This window comes from Halictus rubicundus, chromosome 3, assembly GCF_050948215.1.
Source record: "Halictus rubicundus isolate RS-2024b chromosome 3, iyHalRubi1_principal, whole genome shotgun sequence".
Classification (NCBI taxonomy): Eukaryota; Metazoa; Arthropoda; class Insecta; order Hymenoptera; family Halictidae; genus Halictus; species Halictus rubicundus.
This window is the reverse complement of record NC_135151.1, coordinates 11117231-11138625: the sequence shown is the minus strand read 5'-3', so window position 1 is coordinate 11138625 and position 21395 is coordinate 11117231. Positions and strand designations below refer to the sequence as shown.

The following is a 21395-nucleotide window of genomic DNA, read 5'->3' as shown; positions in this document are numbered from 1 at the left end:
ACGTTTATAACGTACTGGTAGTGTCCTGCTGCATATTTACGAAATCGTCGTAGAATGTGAAATGAGACATAGTTAGATAAACGTTGACTGCGTTCGTCATAGTCCGTAGAAACCAAAAAAATTCTGGATCAACATTAGTGTTTTTACTCATCTTCCGAAAAGTTGCTTCGAAATTGAAGTACCTACGTAATCCTGTTAATATTTATTTGAAAATCCAAAGACAAATTGACGCTTCTTTAATTTAGCGTTTAATAAAAACTAAGAAGAACTTTGGGCGCTCAAATTTTCAAATTCATCTTCTGGATCATGAACCGTTGTGATCACAGATGAAGTATAACTATATGGACACAACGTTCAATGAAAGATCGAAAAAGAAGTGGAGGTCGTGGAACCATGAATTTGCAGCATTGAACACATTGGAAAGAAACACGCAGCAACACACGCTGTTTTAAACTGTTAGAAGACATTTTCGTGGACAACGGTGCGCTTTATCCCCTTTTTCCTACCCTGGATCTCCTACTCCCCTTCTTCTTTTGCTTCTCTTCTCTTCCCTAGATCTTTTCGGCCTCGTTTCTACTCTTTCCTAGATCTCCTCGTTCCTTATCCTTTTCATTTATAATGCGTTTCCGTCGGAATTGTCGAACGTTTGAGCGCTTGAATAAAAGGTGGAACAGAGATTGTAGATGCATCGTGATCGATGCACAGAGACTCAAAAAGATACACGTAGGAAATCTGTATTTGTTCGAATTTTTCCGGATTTTCCATTTTTTACAACTAGAGTTTGCAACTACAAACTTGGAAAAAAATAAAATACGTATCATTACAATTAATATTATTCTTAATTTATATTAATTAGAGATTTTGTACACAAGATTTACATGTTAGTTACATATTTCATATAAAACAATTAAGCTGTACGTTCTAATGCTGGTTAAAAAAATAATGTGCGTTCAGTTTTATGCTAAAAGACGGACCGGTTCTGTTCCAGGAAAGACGACACGGTTCTGTGTCATGCTAAAAGGCGGACCGGTTCTGTTCCAGGAAAGACGACACGGTTCTGTGCCATGCTAAAAGACTGACCGGTTCTGTGCCATGCTAAAGCGGCGAAGTCACGAAAGTGGGAACGCTGAAACCCCGGGCGTGAGCACTCTCATTCCTCTCTGCTACTACATTGCATTCATCTAGAGGAATTTTCTAAATATTACTAGACAAATGGCAATCATTTCTACTTAGAAACAATTTGTGTAAATTTCTTTAAAAAATCTTTAATGTTAACGGATGTAATGTAGAATTAATTAAGTTTGTGATTGAAAAATAAAGCAAACATTTGGAATGTGCAACCTAATCTTCAAAGGAAAACTGTTGATGTTTTGTCACGCTTCAAGTGGACAAGAAGAGCTCTTGCTGACACAATGTATTCTATTTCGGAGTAATGTTTAGAGAAACTTGGTATTAAACAACGTATTGGAAGATTTAGTATTTACCCCCTCATCGTAATAATTAAATAAATAATCAGTTGTTACTTTCTTAAACATATGATTGCTCCAAATGGAACTATGGTTTCGTGCGTTGTCTAACATCAACAAATCTTCGATGATATTTTGAAGTTTGACGTGACTCCGTTGTTTCATGACGAAATATAAAAAATCAGGATGTACTGAAATTGAAATTTTTCTTTAGGTAAACAAATCTAATTTTCACTTATTCTATCTTAACAAAACCTTTGTCCAAATAATTCATGTTTCACTTCTTTTTATCCTTATGTTGTGAAATGTAATCATTTTTAGCTTCTTACTCATATCGTATTATTAATTAACTTTCTAGATTATCCGTTAATGCCCTGCATTGTATAGTTTGCTAGCATTGACAGGGTAATATGGAGTTACAAAAATTAATCACAACAGTCTTTGTTTATGTTTTGGCTTTAAGATTCTAACTGTTTAGAGTTTTTCATTGTTTTATTTGTATGGATTTCAATATTTTTATTAGTAGAATGTATTGAGTCCTGTGCATCTTGCATATTTTAGTACATTTTCATACAATATGCATGCAAAAATTATACATGAGTAAATGATATTCTAAGTTTTAAGTAAATTTATATGAGTAACTGTTCATTAAATTGTATTATAGAAGGTTTAAATTCAATAGAATGTTAGGTCTCTTTTTTTTTTTTGTTATACTGTACAACTCCTAAAAAATTTAGACCAACTTTAAAGCATAAATATGGAAAAAAATGTTCATTCATTATTATTTTTGTAGTAATTTGTGGCTACTTGCTTACGTTAGATCCAGTATATAGCATATGTATTTGCTTATTAGGTGCGTTGGAACATAGGTAGTGCTGCTGTTCATCTCTTCGAGTACAAGTTTCTATGATGTTTTCGTCAGGTCTTAGCTGTAATCTCTCCTTTCCCAATTGTCTGGGATACCCTCAAGATAGCGAAGAACTACTACCAAAAATGGCTCGAGAGCCAATCATTCTTAATGTCTATGACATGGTAAGAAAACATATTAATTTAATAACCATTATTCATGCATAATTTTATATGACTTTATTATTTATTTCAGTATTGGATAAATGAATACACCACACCTATCGGATTGGGTGTATTCCATTCGGGAGTAGAAATTTATGGAACAGGTACATATACATACAGTTATTTAGTTTTAGTATAAGAAAACATAACATTATTATCATTATTTCTTAAAAAATTATGATCTTACATTACTAAAAATGAATTTTATCAATTCATTATTAGAATATGCATATGGAGGGCATTCCAAACCAATTTCTGGTATCTTTGAAATTACACCACGAGTTGCAGAAGAATTAGGGGAGCAGTTTAGATATAGGTGAGTTTCTTATTTTTCCATAACAAATTTGATTACTTAAAAAGACCTAATGTTTGAAGTTCTTGTGTTACATATAATAGTATATTTGTTTTGTTATAGGCAGTCTGTACATATTGGATACACAGACTTCACAGAAGACGATGTGACCAGAATTGTTACAGAATTAGGAAAAGATTTCAGAGGAGACCGTTACCATCTAATGAATAAAAATTGTAATCACTTCAGTAGCCAACTTACACTTGTATGTACATATCATTATAATATAATTATATTTTGTGTGATCAATGCTAGTATGCTATTTTTATCTTGCACTACAGATTTTATGTGGTCAGGAAATACCTGGTTGGGTAAATCGTCTCGCATACTTCAGTTCTTGTGTACCATTCCTTCAACGCTGTTTGCCAAAAGAATGGTTAACACCTGACGCGCTGCAACATTCTTTGAGCCAAGTCAGCTACCACGAAAGTACACCATCGTCTGATACTTCCTTGTAACATATGGCTAATTCTGGGGAAGGAGGTCTAAAATGCCGTAGGAGTTACACCTTCTAGAGAATTTATGCAACAAAGAAAAGAAGATTATCTTCAAATTGAATATATATCGCCAGGATCATGGAATCCAAGAAACGGAACCGTCAAAATGAGGTACAAATTTAATAATTGTACTCGTGAATTCCACTGGTGATTAATAGTACTGAAAGAATTGCCTTTCTTGCAACATGTCGTCTTCTAAACATTGGACGGCAGTATACAATGTCGCGTGTGTTCTTTGTTGTATTATACAGTCGAAATTTAATAGACGTATAATTGATAGACAATTATGTATAAATCAAAGGCGTAAAGAGACTGGAATTTATTTATTTATTGGTTGAGCGCATTAATCTCTTAAGAAATGTCCTGTGGCTGAAATTATATGCATGCAATGTTTTCCATTTCAAGATGAATTGAAAATTAGTATTTATAACGAAGACACATTGAAATGCATTATCTGGATAATTCAAATCATATATATATATGTATGTATGTATATATATATACATATATATTATTCATTTGAATTACTTATTATATTTTAGAAAGTAATCTGACGTGATGTTTTTAAACATGTGTCAATTTATTTTGCTTTATAATTATTTATACTACCTATATATGCGACACTTCTCTGTACAGCTGCCATTACTATTGTTAGGAAATTCAAATGAATAATGAATTGAATCAATATTGACATTCATACGTAATAAATAATCAACATACATATAACTTGTTTTTTGTGTATGATTTAACAAAAATATGATTTCCGTAAGCAATTTTATAAAGAACATATTTATAATTTTAGAATTAAGATATTCTGAGTCAACGATTATACACCATATGAATGTCAAATCTTGTAAAAGTGCTCTTGAATTTTGCACGCCATAGGATTAAAATACAGAAGCATTATAATTTCAGAGGCTTTTGCCACATTTGTAATTCAATGAATTTTTTCTCAGACATTCACGGTAAACGGAAAAGAATTACTGATGTTGCTAAAACTGTTATCGATGTCAAATTTATAATGTTACACGTTAAGAAAAAATTCATAAAGCAATTTGAATATGATATTTGAAAACAAAAATAAAATTTATTAGATATTTCATATATGTAAACTGTAACACGAAAATGCAGCAACAAAGTAGTGCCAATTCATTTTTGTTTTTTATTCAACCTGTATAAATAATATTAGAAAGTCATATGTTGCATACAACTCAAATAGATGTTATCGATCATACATAATGTGTTATATTTAATGTTAACGCGTGAATACCTTTCACTGGGCGATTTGATGGAAAATCTACGATATATACAACAGTTACATTCGAAATCATTTTTCCATTGTGTTTTTTATAAAACAAATCTTAGCATTGAGAACGTGAAGTAAATTTCCGTTTCAATAATTAGATTGTGCGAAACCTCTTCCTAAAATAAAACTCCAATCTAGAAATATTGAAATTATTAAAACTTCCGTGCTTCTGTACGATACACACAAACGATTCTTATTAAAGAATATGTATTATATTTGCGATAAAGATATTAAAAACAATTAATTGTTATGTAATATATTAATACAATGTCATAAAAAATTCATGACTTTCTCAACATAGGAGACAGTGTAGCATAATAAAAATAATGAAGTATACAAAGCACAATATACAGTCTAAGTACAAAAGCTTGTGTAACTTTCTAAATAATCTTTTTTATAACGATGTTCAGTTTGTCTTTTTAGTAGGGAGTTACCTCTCACTGTTCACAATTTCTTTTTAAACAATAAAAATTCTAAGAAGTAGCTCATCGATTTATTCATTGCTATTGCACCTGAAACCAATTATCCAATACACAAATATTTAGAAATCTATCGTTTTAGAGTAAACAAATATACGCACAAGCTTTTTGTCAATTTATTAATATATTTCCTTTACACACGAAAATTAAGTTATTTCTTAAAGTATTGGTAGATAATGCATTTAAAAAAAATGTATATATATTCTTCTTCTAATGTGGAAGATTCTGCATGAAACAAAATGTGTAAAACATAAAGAATATAAATACTACAAAATCTACAAAACAAATGCTTTTTTAAAGAGGATATCTTATAAACATACAAGTTTGGTCTTCCTTCTCGTCATATCGGCGCGCTTTTTTCAATAATTTACAGTGAAATACAATCCTTCATTTAAAATGCGAATAATTGCTTGCAATTGCTTTTAATAAATATTGTAAATAACGCACATATTAGTTATAAATAAGTTCATAATATAGAGTATACTAAACTAAGTTGCTAAAAAAAAAAGATGATTAATAGTCAGGTCATTACATGCATTGGTACTAGACCAATGGGATACATAAATCATTATTAATTATTACAGAAAGTACTTTCTAACGGTTCATAAAAAAGGTAAAACTATTAAATCATACAATCTATGTATGTATGTATACATATGATCATTCTATTCTCATGCAGAATGCCGGTCGTACAATTTTTATATTACGCGTGAAAAGAAAAGCAATAATTATAGCGCAAATGTTTTTTACATGTTATACGACGTAGTACTCGAAATGTCAGGTGTTCTGTATTATGTGCACGCAAAAAGAAACGGAAACAAAAAGAATCGAAGGGTCTAAAGTCAATTTGAAAATGCGAGCTTATTTATAAATTGAATTATTTACAAAAATATAAAATCAATGCTATACAAAGTGACTATTTCCTCGTATGTTATTATCTATAGACAAGACTCGATTCAAGGACAAAGCAACATAAATCGAATAGACGCGTCTTTGATTTTAGAACCCTTAAGTAACAATGGCGAAAGGTATGGGCAAATCATTGAATTCCGTCGATAAGTACAATGTAACACGTACAATACTATAATTTATAAACACACCTCGATTACACTTCTAGAATAGATTCTAGAGTTCATTTTTTAACTTTTTATTTTACTCCAATACGGACAGCAATGTCAGTACTATTACATTCTTTGTTCGATAACATTAACACGTTTCTTCTATTAACGGTATATTCTATATATATATATTTTTTTTTTTTTTAATACAAGAATGTCAAATCTATTGCAGTCGATATATACTTTATTTATAATATATTCTTGTGAGTTTGTTACCATTACACAAATCTGTCGAAGACGTTTTGTAGTTGCAATATTATTTTTTTATTTTTCTTCCTTCAAATTGTATTTGTTTTATAATTGCGTTACGTTTAACTGTATGTCCCTATCAATGACGACCATCCAAAGAGTTGGAATTTCGTATATGAAATGTATTAATATCGTTTCGTGAAAGTAAAATGGAATTTATACGGAATGTAGTGCCTTGATATTTATACTAGTAACATTTTCAATATTCCATAAAATTTCGAGATCTTTTAAACTCGTCCTATTAAAATTCGTTATAAATATATGAAAATTCAAATGGAAGATTAGATCCCTAATTCTTTTTCCTTTTTTCTTAAAAAACTTGATGATTGATATTGTTTAATTATTGGCTCCGTTTGTTTGACTGTGTACGACATGTCCGAAAATTTCAAGTTGAAGAACAACCTTCGATTCTCCATTGTGTTTCGTATTAATTAAACAACTCGGGATTCTTAACCATTACACGTTATTCCGTATTCGAGCTACTGGCAGTAGAATCCTGAGATAATTATTTTGTTTCTATCAATTTTTTTTTCACTCAGCGTAGTTAGCAAATCTTTATAAATATACATACATTAAAAATGTATATTTTGTACATTGAAACATATAAAACTTGTTATCGTGTCTGCGTCTTCCTTGTAACTTTATTTTCCTTTTCGTTCTTTTTTTTCTTTGTTCGTTCTAATCTTATCTCTATAGAAATGAACTGAATGCAACCGATTATTCGTCATGCAGTCTCTCTAAAATTTGAATAACATGCATCATTTTTTTTTTTTTTTTGGAGTTGTTGATTTTTAAATGTTTTTAATATAAAAGTAATAAAAAATGCTGCAATGTCGTATGGGCATTTACAATTTTGCCTTATTGAAACTGTTGCAGAAACGTTAATATAGAAATTTCCCGTTATTTGGTTCGAAATAATGTGTGTGGTTTATGTTTTCTCCATACTGTACTCTCTTAGTCATGCGTTGCGCTTGCACTCTGTGATCGTCAGGTTGATTCTTTATGAACGAGCTAATGGTTTCACAGTGATACCTATCGATGTAAAGATACGAAAAGCAGTATGTTTAAGAAGGAAAACACAGTTTTCGTTGCAGTAAGGACAAATCAATGTTCAACATCGTTTCATTACTGTCGTTATAATACTCGTATGTTGTGAAAAAGTTTATAGCCACTTTGCTTAAATGACTACCCATTATTAGCAGTAGATTCCGATACATTGCACGATTATTCTACTATTCACACGTTAAATAATAATATGATGTACTTTACTGCATTATGACGCAATAGAAAATATTTAGTCATAAGGCAATCAAATCGATTCACGTCCTTCGAGTTCGTTTATGCCGCTAAGAATGATTGATTATATAATTTACTTGAAACTATCCTTTTTGTTATACCTAGATTCAAAAGTAGGTACAATAGATTAAGTAGATTAATTCTTTTTTTTTATTGCTAGATAATTTGACTGAGATTCCTGACTCCTATTAATTTAAAAATTAGTCGCAATAGTTAAAAATTTATATTATGCGAAATGAAATTTGCATTAAAATTTACTAACAAAAGAAACACGACACCTACTTTAATAACCATGGCATCGTAAAGCTGGCTCGTTAATCTTTCAAAACGCATAAATTATGTACAATAATTTATCATTATATTATACTTATAAATTGCCTTGTTTAATACACAACTTATTATGCATAAAGTTATGAAAAACGAAAAGAAATTGCAATACGTTATCAAAATTCAACCGGAAATAACGTATGTATCAGAATTGAATTTCATATTGAACGAAGTCATTTAAAATGTGCAATCTTCACAATTAGAATTAATTCGATCGGTAGGTAGATACGTAAGATTATTATGCTTTTAGTTATACGTTTGCGATGCAGTTCAACGTAATTCACAGTGTTTAGAAAAAGAATGTATTGCACAAAATTAGAAAAAAAAGAAAGAAATTTGATAACTTTCAGACTGAAAGGATCAAGCACAGACATCGTCCTTGTATAAAGATATTACTAGAGATACTGTAATCTTTACGGTTCAGGTAATGCAAACGATTACAGTAACTTATCCGTATTGTAAGAAATGTTAAATAATCTTTTTACGAGTCGTACGAGGATGAACCATGATCATGAGCTGGGCTTGGAGGCGTTGACGGATTTGAACTGTTGTTTGAAGCTATTGAATGTCTTGGGCTTCCGCCAGAAGTGTGTTCCTAAAGTGACAAGATATTTCGTTCATGAATCAGAAACAGATTTTTAGAAACTTGACCATGCTCCTCCATACATTCGAGGAACTTAAAAATATTCTACATAGAAATTGTGTCTCGCATAAAATAAATAAATAAATACCTTGTCGTGCAAAGATGCGATACTACCGAGAGAAAGTGGGGTATGAGTTCGTAGATGCACGGAGTCCGAGTCGACTTGGTCCACAGGAGTACGCGGTAACGAAGGCGGAGTAGCCGTTGGTCGTGGTGGTGCCGGTCCTCTTCGTGATGATGTTGATCCTAAGATTAATTACCATGCAGAATACACCATTATTGTAAATATTGAAGAAAAAGGAACAGAACAAGGTTGAATGTATTACGAATACATGAAAAGAAATACATGAAGGACGGGAACCAGGCTACTTGAAAAGATGGATGAAAAGTAAAAGAACAAAACAAAAGTCAAAGAATGCAGGTGGTGCAACGGAAGAAGAATGGGAGTGTATGGACAGTTAGATGGCTGGGAACCTAATATTAGGATAGATATTAAGATAGGTGTAGTTAGTATATAGAATAAGGAGAGTTTAGAAGAGGGAGAAGATGACCGAACAAATGCAATGTATTGGTAGTTACAGGATAATTGGAAGTCGGTTCAAATCGAAAGGCAACAATTATGTAATAAATAAAAAAGAATATAATACCATTATGCGGTGAATAACCGGAATTTCTAGATATATGAGAACTGAGACGTCGTGTGTCAGATGGAGGGTGCCTGGGCGGCAGTGGTGCTGGTTTGCTCGCTGTTTGAAGTGTGGGTCCGTATAACTATACGGAAATATCACAAAATACAATGTTACAAATAATATTGTACGACAAATCGGTTATATAAAGAAACAAAATATAATGAATTCTTACTCTTTGTTGACTGCTGTGAAGATGTGAGCTACTGTGATGACCACTATGCTGTTGATCAACTGTTTCAAGTGTAGTAGCCAAATCTAATAATCGTTGTATCTAGAATAAAATATTAGATTGTTGGTTTAAAAACACATACATGTTGTTAAGAGTACAATAAGGTACAACGGAACAAAATGAAACCGAACTACCTACCTGTATACCATTACCTGGACCCACATGACTGACATGACTGAAATTCGTCGGCGCTGATATCATTTTGGAGCGTCTATCTGTGGGTCGAACAGCCCTGTTTCCTTCTCTCAATGAGAATCTTCTACGTGGTCTTGTCATTTGTCTACCGCTTGCGTCTAGTGGTGTTAAATTGAGTAATTCTCCTATTATATGATAAAGAATTTACACCATGTTTGATAACCTTATACAATTGTATTATTCATTTGTGATCGAACCATACTCACGTTGATGCAAGTTGCTCAGGAAAATAACATGTGGCATGTCGTTAATTATGCAAGACGTTAAAGAACCTGAAGTGTTCAGTGGTCGTGCCCGTTTCACATTTAATGTTTGCAACCAATCTCCGGTTGTACAGTCAAACACGTCGATGTGTGTATCGCTATAAACTAGTAAGTAGCCTTCACAATAACCTGAAAGATAGATTCATGTAGTATATTGTAAGTCATAATTGTCACACAATTGATGGCTCACACTTTAAATCAAAATAACTTTTTTATTTTCTATTTTTTTTTTCGTAATTCAGATTAAAAGCAATTTTTAAAAAATTTTGACCACTACTTTCTATTACTTTTTTCAATGCTTCTAGCTTGGCATAAAAACTGAAGTCGTTTGATCCATTTGCAAAAAAGTTATTCGAATAAAACATGTGCTATCAATTACGTAACTGATTGTAGAATGTGGTTAAAATAATGTCTGTAAGTGTACTTACTAACTGCTGTAGGAACAGCGGGGTACATAATTTCACGATCTCTATTCTTTCTACCTTGGCTGTCGACATATACTGCCAATGTATGGAAGACTAATAAGAATTCACCACGTGGTAATTCGATACAACGTAAAGCATCTACAGAGCTATATGTGAGAAAACCTAAAAGCGTATTCTCAGAGTGGACCAATGCTAGATTATAAAATATAAATAATTAATATAATTCATGTTTCGTATAAAGGCCTCATATATAATTTTCTCACAAAGATACTCACAAATTGCGTGATGGTCTCCTAAAATGCTGTAGATAGAAAAACCAGAAGGATACCCGACACAAAAGCGGCCTTCAGAGAGAATTTGCAGAGTTTGTGCGTGACATGGTAACATCAGTTCACGTAGACGTTTATGACGTGTTTTCATACGCGTTATTTCGTAGATAATCACTTGTGATGCATTCTACATTAGAAACGATAATGTTTCATTAATAAACGGACACAGATTATTTATACCTCAATTCTCTATTAACTTTACACATAAGCAAGATTTTTTACCTGTTTCTTTATGGCAACGCACAAACAATACGTTAACGGACTGCGACGTACTACTCCCGTTGTTAGAGTAATACATCCTTTAGTTTCTGCAACCTTAATCCATTCAACTTCATCTCCATCTAATGCACGTACTGGGACCAGCCGTACATGACGTTGTTTTCCACTTAAAACTACAATTAATTGTTCTTCTGTTACATATTCCAGTAGATATATTTTCTTGCCTTCCCCGATTCTTGCAATTTCTAAAAATTTAATATAAATTAAATATAATAATATACAATTCGCTGTTATCGTACCTACATAAACGTAAGCACAACATACCACTACGATCTAAATCTAAACAGAAGAGGCCTTCTTCTGTGCCAATGACTAGACGATCTGGATCAATAATTGCTCCTGACATCACATTTTTAATGAGCGCCAATGTATTATCTAATAATTCTTTTGCTCTAAAAATCTGTGTAAAAGCAACAAACGATGTAACAGAGCTGTTATAAATACGTAGCACGTAAGCTTTATGCGCACTACTCACCGTTGTGTTAGGAAGATTATTTTTCTTTAGTATTCTATGCAGTTCACTCAAAGCAACTACCCATTTTGTTTTTTCGCTTTCAGTGTCCGCAAGCATCAATGTGTGATTCCTTAAACCAGGTGGTTCTAACAATGACGTTGTTATCTAAAATTTTTCAGTAAAGCAGTCAGTCACAAATGAACAATCGAAGGTGACAAATAGAAGATCAACACAATTACCCTAAATATGCACGGGATATCTTTTTTCGTAGCATGTATGACATCCGAATCTCGAACAGAACTAACACTGAATTCCTCATCTCGCATATCTAGGACTTGTGACACGGACACAGATGGTAATGCGTTACGATCTGGTGAAATGTCGTAAAGAAATAATTTGAAGTCGCACACAACCACGAACTGACGAACCCAACCCTTTTTTACTCCACCCATTTTTGGCACTTTAACGTAACCTTCGTAGGCAGTACCTATTCCTCGTGTGGGGTCAATACCCAATGGTCGTTTTGCTGTGAACAGGATATTTTATTATCATCTTTCGTTATGAAATTAGTAGAGGTGTGCGAAAACCCGAAAACCTCGGGTCGGGACGGGTTGAAAATTTTATTCGTGACCAGGATGGGTTCTCGAAAATTTCGGGATTCCCGAAAATATTAGGGGTTCCCGAGAATATTAGGAATTTCCGAGCATATTCGAGAATTCCGAACTTTTCAGGAGTCTAACTCGTCTCGACCATCAAGTACCCGCATTTTCGAATTCTCGTACACCCCTAAAAATTAATGTTTCAAATCCGGTAAAGTTATGGTATATTTACTTTGATCATGGGGCACAGGACACATTGGTGGCACCTTGTCACAACAGGGCATGTGGCATGCGAAACCACAGACTTCGCATACTACTCCTTGCCTTGTTAAACCCACCATCAATGAAGTGCAGTGGTTACATTTTGTAGGCGCTGAAAATGTTCTTACTAAAAATTGGTGAGACTTCGGTTTAGGTTGAAGACCGGGTAGCCCATGAGATGCGGTTGATTTGTTTAAGAGTTCATGAGACAAAGGAGATGTTGGATCCTGTATTATAGAGACCATTACGTTGTAACATTTTAGTATTCAAGATGACATTCCAAAATGGAAATACTTACAATGCTGAGCTCGGACAAGTTACTTTTGCTGCTGGAAATGCTCGGTGCACGATTATCTTCAATGTCGGCCTCGACACTGTCTGCGCTTCCATGACGCTTACTGCTGGCAGTTTCTTTCAAAAAATGTTCCAGATATGACATTTGAGACGTAGGACGTTCTAAAACTGAAATATAAGAAGAAAGTGTTAAAACGAGTGTAAGAGAACGAGGAAAGATGTGTTTAAAATTTCGAATGATTGTAATATTGTTTAACATTGTTAAATTAATAGAAAAAAAAACAAAAAAAAAGGTAGAAATTCGGTCTACTATTCATTAAAGATACACAATAAAGTAAACTTGTAGAAAGTAAGAGAAATTACGGTTTCATTTTCATAAAAATTTCAGGTTTTAATAGTGAACTTCATGACACCCTTCTCAAACGTTTTAATGTAATCACTCCACTGCAACTTGCATCACACCAATTCTGTTAAAGTAGTAATCGTTATTGTGTATATAGGGATTGATATTTTATCGTTCACCAGCAGAAGTAGCAAGCAGATAATAAAATGTACCAAAGTCAATCAGATCAAACAAATTCTAGAGGCGGAAACATCCAGGCACAACATACCTGTTAATCATTTAATTACAAAAACCGAGTGATTATCAGCTACTAAGATTAACAAAGGGCAACCATCACCTAAAAAAAACGATGAAGAACTACTAACGCTATCCTTAATGGAGGAACGATTATTGTCAACATACAAGGAAACACATAGTTGTTCTTGATGGTAATTGACATAGAAAATTTACGCAGAGCTATGTTTTCGATCTAAGATAATTTAACAGGCGTAATATTTTTTCACGTTTATATTATCTGCAAGAGTTTCAGACACCCTATAACCGTTCACAGTTTGCAAATGTAAATAATACTGTGAATCATGAGATTTTCTTTAGCCTTGAAATATGTTAAAACTCCCAAGTTACAGGACTGTTCTAAGTAACGAATAAGAGTTCACATCTTGTTGAGTAAATAATTTCAGCATGTTTGGCTGTACTCATTCGTTTCAACGTTGTACGATGGGTCTGCAAACAGCAATTTAAGAAACACAGCTCTGTGCTTTGTAAAATTAGCAATCCAGCCGACCAGTCAACCAAAATCGCGTTTTCTCTCTGTTGCCACTTCATTTACCAGGTGGCGATACGATGGCGACGGCATTCTGACTGATGAATGTGTTGACGGGAACGAATCTAGTTAATAAGCGACATGTCGTGACGCGGGGAGCACGCATTACTGGTAGGGGTGACGACGGCTGGTGTACGATGATGCGTTGGGGTTTGGTGCAAACGATGTTTGAAGATTTGCTTGACGTTTTGCTGGATAGGACAGCTGTCACAAATACAGTTTGAAGATGAGCAACAAGAGGCCCCAGACACAGCTCGTTACGCCAATAAACAGAGGCACTTTGTAGTCTAGAAATCAGAATCGCATACCGTACCGGAGGACCGAATTACTATGCTGGATAGATATCCCAGTACCAACGATCTCTATTATTGGTAGCTTATATACTGACAATAGACATGATACCTTATTATCCGTTATCATTATTAATATTATATTGTCATTTATATTTATATCCTTTGCGATTACAGAAGAATATTCAACAATAATATATGTATTGCAAATAAAACATTCTATGCTTTTAAGAAGCAAATGTAATTGAACAATTCTTGAGGAAGATCACATACTGAGCTTCAAGTGCCTTATGTTTCATTCGAACAATGAAAATATTACCAGCGTATATAAAGTGTTTGTCTATTTTAGAAAATTCTCGATTCTAGAAAATAAAATAAGACAACGAGAGTAAGGATATTGCGGTTTTGACTTTGTTTTCAAACTAATAATAATTGAAGTCAACCATTACAGATGCATGGGTTTACTCGATGTTCGTATATTTTTGCACGGAATAATTTGAAAACGAAGCAGAAACCGTATTGTAGTTACTATCGGTTTTTGTCGTATTTTATTTCATAAAATCGGTTCTTCAGATATTCATTTCACATAGTCGACCACCTGTACATGTTTACACATGCATTGCACCTATTGAGAGGTGCATAATAAATCTCAAAAATGAATAAGTTTCATTCGTAAGGAATTATTATGGTAAAGCTATGTTTAAATGTAAATACTGAGATTTGTAACAATTCAGTGATACACTTCAGTAACGGTACCATTCACCAAATTTAGCTATTCGGACTTACAAAAAAGTAATACTCACACACTGTATCATACCAATTTAATGTAAATTCATTAGTTGGCTAAATGCACAATACAGGAAGAATAAATGACTATACTTCTTAGAAGCACTACCTTCTATACTAGATTTAGAGGAATTGTTAAGTTTTCATTTTTTAAGATAAACATTATAAACCTGCTTAATATGTATGAATAATAAATAATAAGTCAATATTTAAACACTGAAATAACATATTTTATGACGTAAATGTAACATAACAATTCCGAAGATCTTTGTTGAACACATGCAAATTTGTTTTCTTATAATATCAATAACACTATCTGTATGCTACTTTTTGAATCTACTAAATCAGTAAGTAAGAATTGATGGTTATGTTAAACTCATTATTTGCCTGTTGATTAAATATTCTTAATACAACAGCAATGAAAATATTAATATTTATTAAACATTAATTTTTAATAAATATTATATAAATTATATTAAATGTGCCATTATTTGAAAAAGTGCTTAAGGAAACACTATTAACGAAGAAAATCTTTTAAAAGATTAACTATATTCATCGCTTGAAAACTGTGCACTTATAAATTACATACATAGCGTGTATCGCAGCAGTTTGTATAATAATAGTGGATACAACATTTTTATAACAGCGCAACAATGAAATTTTGGTGAAATTCTTATTTCTAGCATTGTTAACTGAAATGTACTTACAGCCGTCGCCTGTGTCAAGCCTTGCTTGCAATTCTTTTATTTGCATTTCTTTGCGTTTTATCTCATGCGTGAGAGTATCAAACCGTTGTCTGAAGTCTCTTAATTCCCTGTACACACACACAAAGGTTTATTATTAGTTTTCAGTATTAACAACCGGTATGAATTAATAAAAGTGTTGAACTCTATTCCAGGATAATTCATATTATAAGGCACTGAAAAAAAAATTGGGAAAATTACTTTTGAGCAGCAATTAAGTCCGATCGAGTCTTTGTCAGTTCTTCGGATATCGCCTGTTTAGCTTGTATTTCGCTTTGTAATGAACTTTGAAGATTCAAAAGTTCCATCTTATCAAGCTTCTGCGATCTACGGTTTCTCCAGTTCTTATCTGCCATTGTAGAACCACTTCCTACACCTCCTACACCACCAGAGTGTTTCAAAAACTCTAATTCTTCCGTCATTTTCGTGGCTAACGCCTAAAATGTTTACATCAAACGTGTGATTATTACAAATAAATTATGGGTAAGAATAACTTGATTTCTTTTACAAGGACAAACCTGCAGGTATCCCCTGGCATCTTTCTCATCAGATACCCATTGTATAATCTCAGTAATCTGAGCTTCCCATTGCGCGATAGCTTCTTTCTTATTTCTCAACTCTTCGTATTCTTCTTCTAATTGTCGTCTTTCACCTTGTATTCTATTAACACTATCGGTAAGAGTGTTATGTTCTAACATAAGCTTTTTATTTTCTTCGACTAGCATAATTTTTTCTCTCTCGTGGCGTCTGGTTAATTCGTTTATTGTCTCCTCACTGTCAGTGAGGTTCTCCAATCGTGCAGCGTCCAACTTTTCTTTCGTTAATTGAACTTCTCTCTCCAACAAATCTCTTCTTGCCTCAGCCTCGTGCAATTGTTCTTGAAGACTGCGAATCTCAAGATTGAACCTGCTTTGTTGCTGATTCAAATTTTCATTGTACTGAACTTCAAGTTTCTCGACTTCGGCTTTCAACCTATTGATCTCTTGCGTCGCTAATGCATGGTTCGCGCTCACATCATTTCCCATAGACCTCTGTCTAATCTTTTCGGTCTCTTCTTGCATTTGCTTACAGTACTCCTCACTGCGCTCTCGTAATTTTCTTTCTTTGCTCGTTTCCGCCATTGCCTCTTCTACTCGATTTTCTAATTCTCTTCGAAGTTTCTCGGCTTTCCGAATATCATGCCGTAAACTATCAACCTTCTGCATTACTACTTCCAATTCTTCCTCTTTATCTCTGACTTGTCTGGACAACTTTTGCTTTTGTTGTCTTAACTCTGATAATTTATCTGTGACTTCGGTATATTCAGCCATCGCTAGTTTGCGTTGTGTTAACGCATCTTTCAATTCTTTATCCTGAAGTTTCAGTTTCTCTTGTGCATCCAATTTGTCTTTAATAGCTTCCTCCTTCTCCATACGGAGGGAACGAACCAACTTTTCTAATTCCCTCAGTTTTGTCACTTCACCATTGTCTAGATTACGTAACTCTCGTGGTACTTCCATTGACTTTAATTGCGATTCTAGCTCTAAAAATGTAAATTTGATTTGAAAATAAAAGAAAATAAGACGACATGGTGTGTGTACCCACCACAATTGCGTTTGGTAAGTGTGTTTATCTCGTCCTGAAGTTTTCTTGTTGCATTAGTAGAGTCTGGTGATATTCCTGGTAAAGAATGCGAACCGACTTGATTCTTTAAATCTTCGATTGCTTTCAGTAACTGCGCGTTTTCTTCTTCAAGTATTTGTACACGTTTATCTTTTTGAGTTATAGCTGGCACACAACCCAGATCCGATATGCAACTATCATTTGTAAATATACGATTACATCAAAGCAATATATTTACACTTCTATCGCTAAATAACTTCTTTACTTACCTTCCTTGGGTAAAACTGAAGCCAACAAATGGCAAATGAAGTGCAGAAAACGCAGAATTCGCTGCTGGTGGAACAGCATCTGAACTACGAACATCTGTATCATCAACATCAAAATTTGATGTATCAGTTGGTGAGGAAACTTCAGGAATGTAAGGTGCAGTACTGTCCCTAAGAGTGTCCCAATTAACTCCGTCAAACCATGGGTGTTTCTATGTTACATAATTCAATGTTAATTGTACATAATCTAATTATCTTATAGTAAGAAGCATTGTATCATTCAAATAATACTCGGTATTACCTTAAAATCATCAATTCCGTTCTGTCCTAATCTAAACTCCGAACTACATATTAACTTTCTCATTAAATCCTTAGCTTCTTCAGAAACTTCATATATATCGTCTGCTGGGAAGTCAAAGCAATTCTAAAATTGTACAAAATGTTAGTGATCACGCATTTTATAATATATGCTGCAACACACACTTATTCATGTTACTACTAATTTACCTTATGATTCATAATTTTTCCATATGTTTCGACTAGAGATTCCGCGTAAAAAGGTGTCTCCCCATATAGCATTTCATACATGCATACTCCTAACGACCACCAATCACATTCAGGTCCATATTGTCCTTGTCCATCTTCCATTGCCTACAATGTGTAAGTCCGCACGTTAGTTATGATAAAGTCAAATGTGAAATTAATAGAGGTGTACCTTTAACCCAAAAATGTCGGATCGAAAATTTTATTCGAGATTTCGCACACCTCTAGATTTGAATAATGTGCAAAAATGTAATTTAATATAATAATAAGACGGAAAAGAATATTACCCTTAATATCTCTGGAGAAATATAATCTGGTGTACCAACAGCAACATTACTTTGTACGGTGCCATCTTCGAACAATCGTAAACAAGATCCAAAATCGGCTAATCTAATGTGACCATTTGCATCTAATAAAACATTATCAGGTTTAATATCACGGTGCACATAACGTAAGTCATGTATGGATCCTATAGCCAAAACCATTTCAGCTATATAAAAACGTGCCATGTCTTCTGGAAGGCGATCCTCGAATTTGCTTAACAGCGTTAATAGATCCCCACCACAGTAATAATCCATGACCAAATACTGCACAAAATTATTTAAGAAATATATAAGATATTTTTATATTCTCATATGTTATTAATTATCCTCAACCCTTTGCAGACAGTAAACCCAAATCAAATAAACCCCTAATCAAATAAATGGTGTAAATATCCTGCAATGAATTTAACAAACACATTTCTATATCAGCCTCGTCAGCATGAATCGCTTACATTAGAACCATTCCATTTGCAAAGCGTTGATATTACAATATAAACTGAAATATTACCAAATTATTGTCATCTTGAAAGGCATAATGAAGATTTGTGATCCATCTACGATCACCGTACACCAGTACATCTCGTTCCTCTCTGAAGCATGCAGTTTCTGCACGCTTCAGCATTTCCCATTTGTTCAAAATTTTCATTGCAAAAACTTTGTCCGAACCACGCATTCTTACTACACATACTTCTCCAAATGCACCTCTACCTATAACTTTTACTATCTCAAAATCCTCTCGTGCCAATTGCAAACTCTTTATGCAAGTGGCCACTGGTTTTACTACAAGAGTACATAATAATTACAAAATAGGATAATTTGTTAAAGTTCAAAAGTTTTCAGCATAAAGTATATATGTATACATATCTACCAAATTCAATAAAATCGGAGACAGTCTTCTCGCGTCGTAAGGAAGAATTACAGCATTCATCGTATAAGACAAGTAAAATATCTATGAGTGTCTCAATAGAAAATGTATGGCTAACTCTTCCTTCCCCCTGTATAGGACCACCAATAAAAACAGCTTCTAATTGGCGTAACCTTCCTCCTATGCCTATTGAAAATATCTTTTGATATTTATTTCTACTAAAATATAATACTGTTGAATATTTTATCATATCTTTAATAACGTACCATTGACTGCAAGCCCCTTTGGCATAATATCAGGGGGAGGTTGATTATATTGGTGTTGCGACGAATCTGACATGTCTCTTTTTCGATAAGGATGCTCCTTACCAAAGTCTTTGGATATTTCTTCTGTCATTCTTAACAATATTATTCAATAGTATTTCAAACCACCACATTATGATGTGATGACAATCCTAAAATATTTTAAAATTTATATATATATGTTTCAACGGATGTCATAATATAAGAGATATGATATACAATTAAAAATATGTCTAATTTTGTCTGATTATATGTAAACATACTCATAACCATAATAATTAAATTATACATATAATTTGCATTTTTTTTTTTAAGAATAATATTTTCGAAGAAACCCTTATATTTACAATTGTATGAAAACATCAATAAAAAAATACAGACACAATGTATCATAAGCATAAGCATATAATAATCGTTTACCTTAAGAAGATAACTCCCAATGGACATATCTAAATAGGATCACTTTCACTGTTTAAACATTAATTTTGTTTACAACGGTGCGGCGACAGTTTCCCGATCATGTTACCAGTGAATTACCGACAAGTATCCAACGTTCTTCCTTTCCCTTATGCAAAGAGTGTCAAAAATCAATTCCCTTTAACTTTGCGTGGTATATATGTCCACACGCCACTACGTGTAAAACAATCGAGTTTCATTTAATTCATCATCGGCCATGGTGCCGGAATTACTCACGTCGGAAATTACGTAACCGCTACAAAGATAGCCAAAATATTTGGCGAAGAAAACACGCAACAAGAGAAATACGTGTAAATAAAGCGTACAGACAAAAATAGTGCGACGGGGTAGGGCACCGCATTCGCGGTCAGCGAATTCAACAAAATCACCAAGACAACTCGTGTCGCGGAAGGAATCGGTATTGCATAGCAAAACTATACAGTACTTATTTAATAGAATAGCTTCAGGATAGAACGTAGGTGAATGTTAAAGCCCATTGTCCCAATTTCGGGTATAACCTCGACGCGGCACTACACACTCGCCCCGAATCGAATTTGTGACGTAAAATTCTTATCGCATGTGAGAAGGATGTTTTGAGTGAAAGGCTTTTTCTTCGCCGATCCAGAACGTTTGCTCGAGCGATCCGAGCATATCTGCCGAAACGTTGCGCCCCGCTATTATATTGGTTTAATTGTTTATTATGCGCACCATTCGATTATCACAAAACATCTTGCATGGCCACCTCCAAACCCCCAACAATTTGGCTGACCCCCTGGCAGGCCCCATATAGAAAAAAAAATATGGCAGTCCTACGTCATTGAAAGCACCCGTGAAAGTTCAGTATATAGATGGGTTGTACGGAATGCATACGATGTGAAAGGATAAAGCCGGTTCACAAAGATGATTTCTGACCTTCGTGAAATCATATTCGTTGGACTCTCTTGAATCGTTTGTAAAATCCGCATTCTATTTAATTATCAAATTGCGGAATAATAATCCTTATATGTACAAACATTTTATAAAAATATAAATCATATTAAACTCATGAATGAATGCTAAAGTAATAATATAGATACTGTGAAGTAAAAATATTACAAATCATTCCATAGTGTATATATGTCTAATTTAGAATTAGATAAAAGTACAACAAATCTACGTGATGTATGTACTTACATATTAAGAGCAAATACGTCATTAAACACGCGTTGGAAGGTCTTCCTCGAAGTATACAA

General features: G+C 33.5%; 2 protein-coding genes and 1 long non-coding RNA gene across 7 annotated transcripts; 2 read left to right on the top strand and 1 right to left on the bottom strand.

Annotated features, from left to right (window-relative positions):
- Positions 1–1169: 1169 nt before the first annotated feature.
- On the top strand, positions 1170–8492 carry LOC143352673 (deubiquitinase DESI2). 3 transcript variants are annotated; one of them, XM_076785353.1, is made up of 8 exons: positions 1170–1449; positions 1608–1680; positions 1825–1871; positions 2320–2498; positions 2569–2641; positions 2760–2853; positions 2953–3094; positions 3171–8492. In XM_076785353.1, the coding sequence occupies exons 4-8, from the start codon at positions 2373–2375 to the stop codon at positions 3345–3347; spliced, it is 612 nt and encodes a 203-aa protein (XP_076641468.1). In that variant the 5' UTR covers positions 1170–1449; positions 1608–1680; positions 1825–1871; positions 2320–2372; the 3' UTR covers positions 3348–8492. The 3 variants fall into 3 exon arrangements, with proteins under 3 accessions (XP_076641468.1, XP_076641465.1, XP_076641467.1); XM_076785350.1 differs by lacking the exon at positions 1825–1871; XM_076785352.1 differs by having other exon boundaries at positions 1170–1680.
- On the bottom strand, positions 6546–21009 carry Gek (serine/threonine-protein kinase gek). 3 transcript variants are annotated; one of them, XM_076785348.1, is made up of 27 exons: positions 20128–21009; positions 19672–19859; positions 19409–19591; positions 19049–19320; positions 18505–18804; positions 18182–18325; positions 17976–18098; positions 17678–17886; positions 17391–17602; positions 16325–17328; positions 16008–16243; positions 15771–15877; positions 13994–14191; positions 12826–12989; positions 12499–12754; positions 11907–12193; positions 11689–11832; positions 11478–11613; positions 11157–11398; positions 10881–11061; positions 10609–10797; positions 10124–10309; positions 9861–10015; positions 9666–9764; positions 9452–9575; positions 8893–9050; positions 6546–8756 (listed from the first exon to the last, which is right to left on the bottom strand). In XM_076785348.1, the coding sequence occupies exons 2-27, from the start codon at positions 19799–19801 to the stop codon at positions 8643–8645; spliced, it is 5553 nt and encodes a 1850-aa protein (XP_076641463.1). In that variant the 5' UTR covers positions 19802–19859; positions 20128–21009; the 3' UTR covers positions 6546–8642. The 3 variants fall into 3 exon arrangements, with proteins under 3 accessions (XP_076641463.1, XP_076641462.1, XP_076641464.1); XM_076785347.1 differs by having other exon boundaries at positions 9861–10042; positions 20128–21008; XM_076785349.1 differs by lacking the exon at positions 13994–14191 and having other exon boundaries at positions 9861–10042; positions 20128–21005.
- On the top strand, positions 12982–15593 carry LOC143352674 (uncharacterized). Its single transcript, XR_013081986.1, has 3 exons — positions 12982–13592; positions 13997–14098; positions 14187–15593. It is a non-coding gene; the product is annotated as an uncharacterized LOC143352674 (long non-coding RNA).
- Positions 21010–21395: the final 386 nt, after the last annotated feature.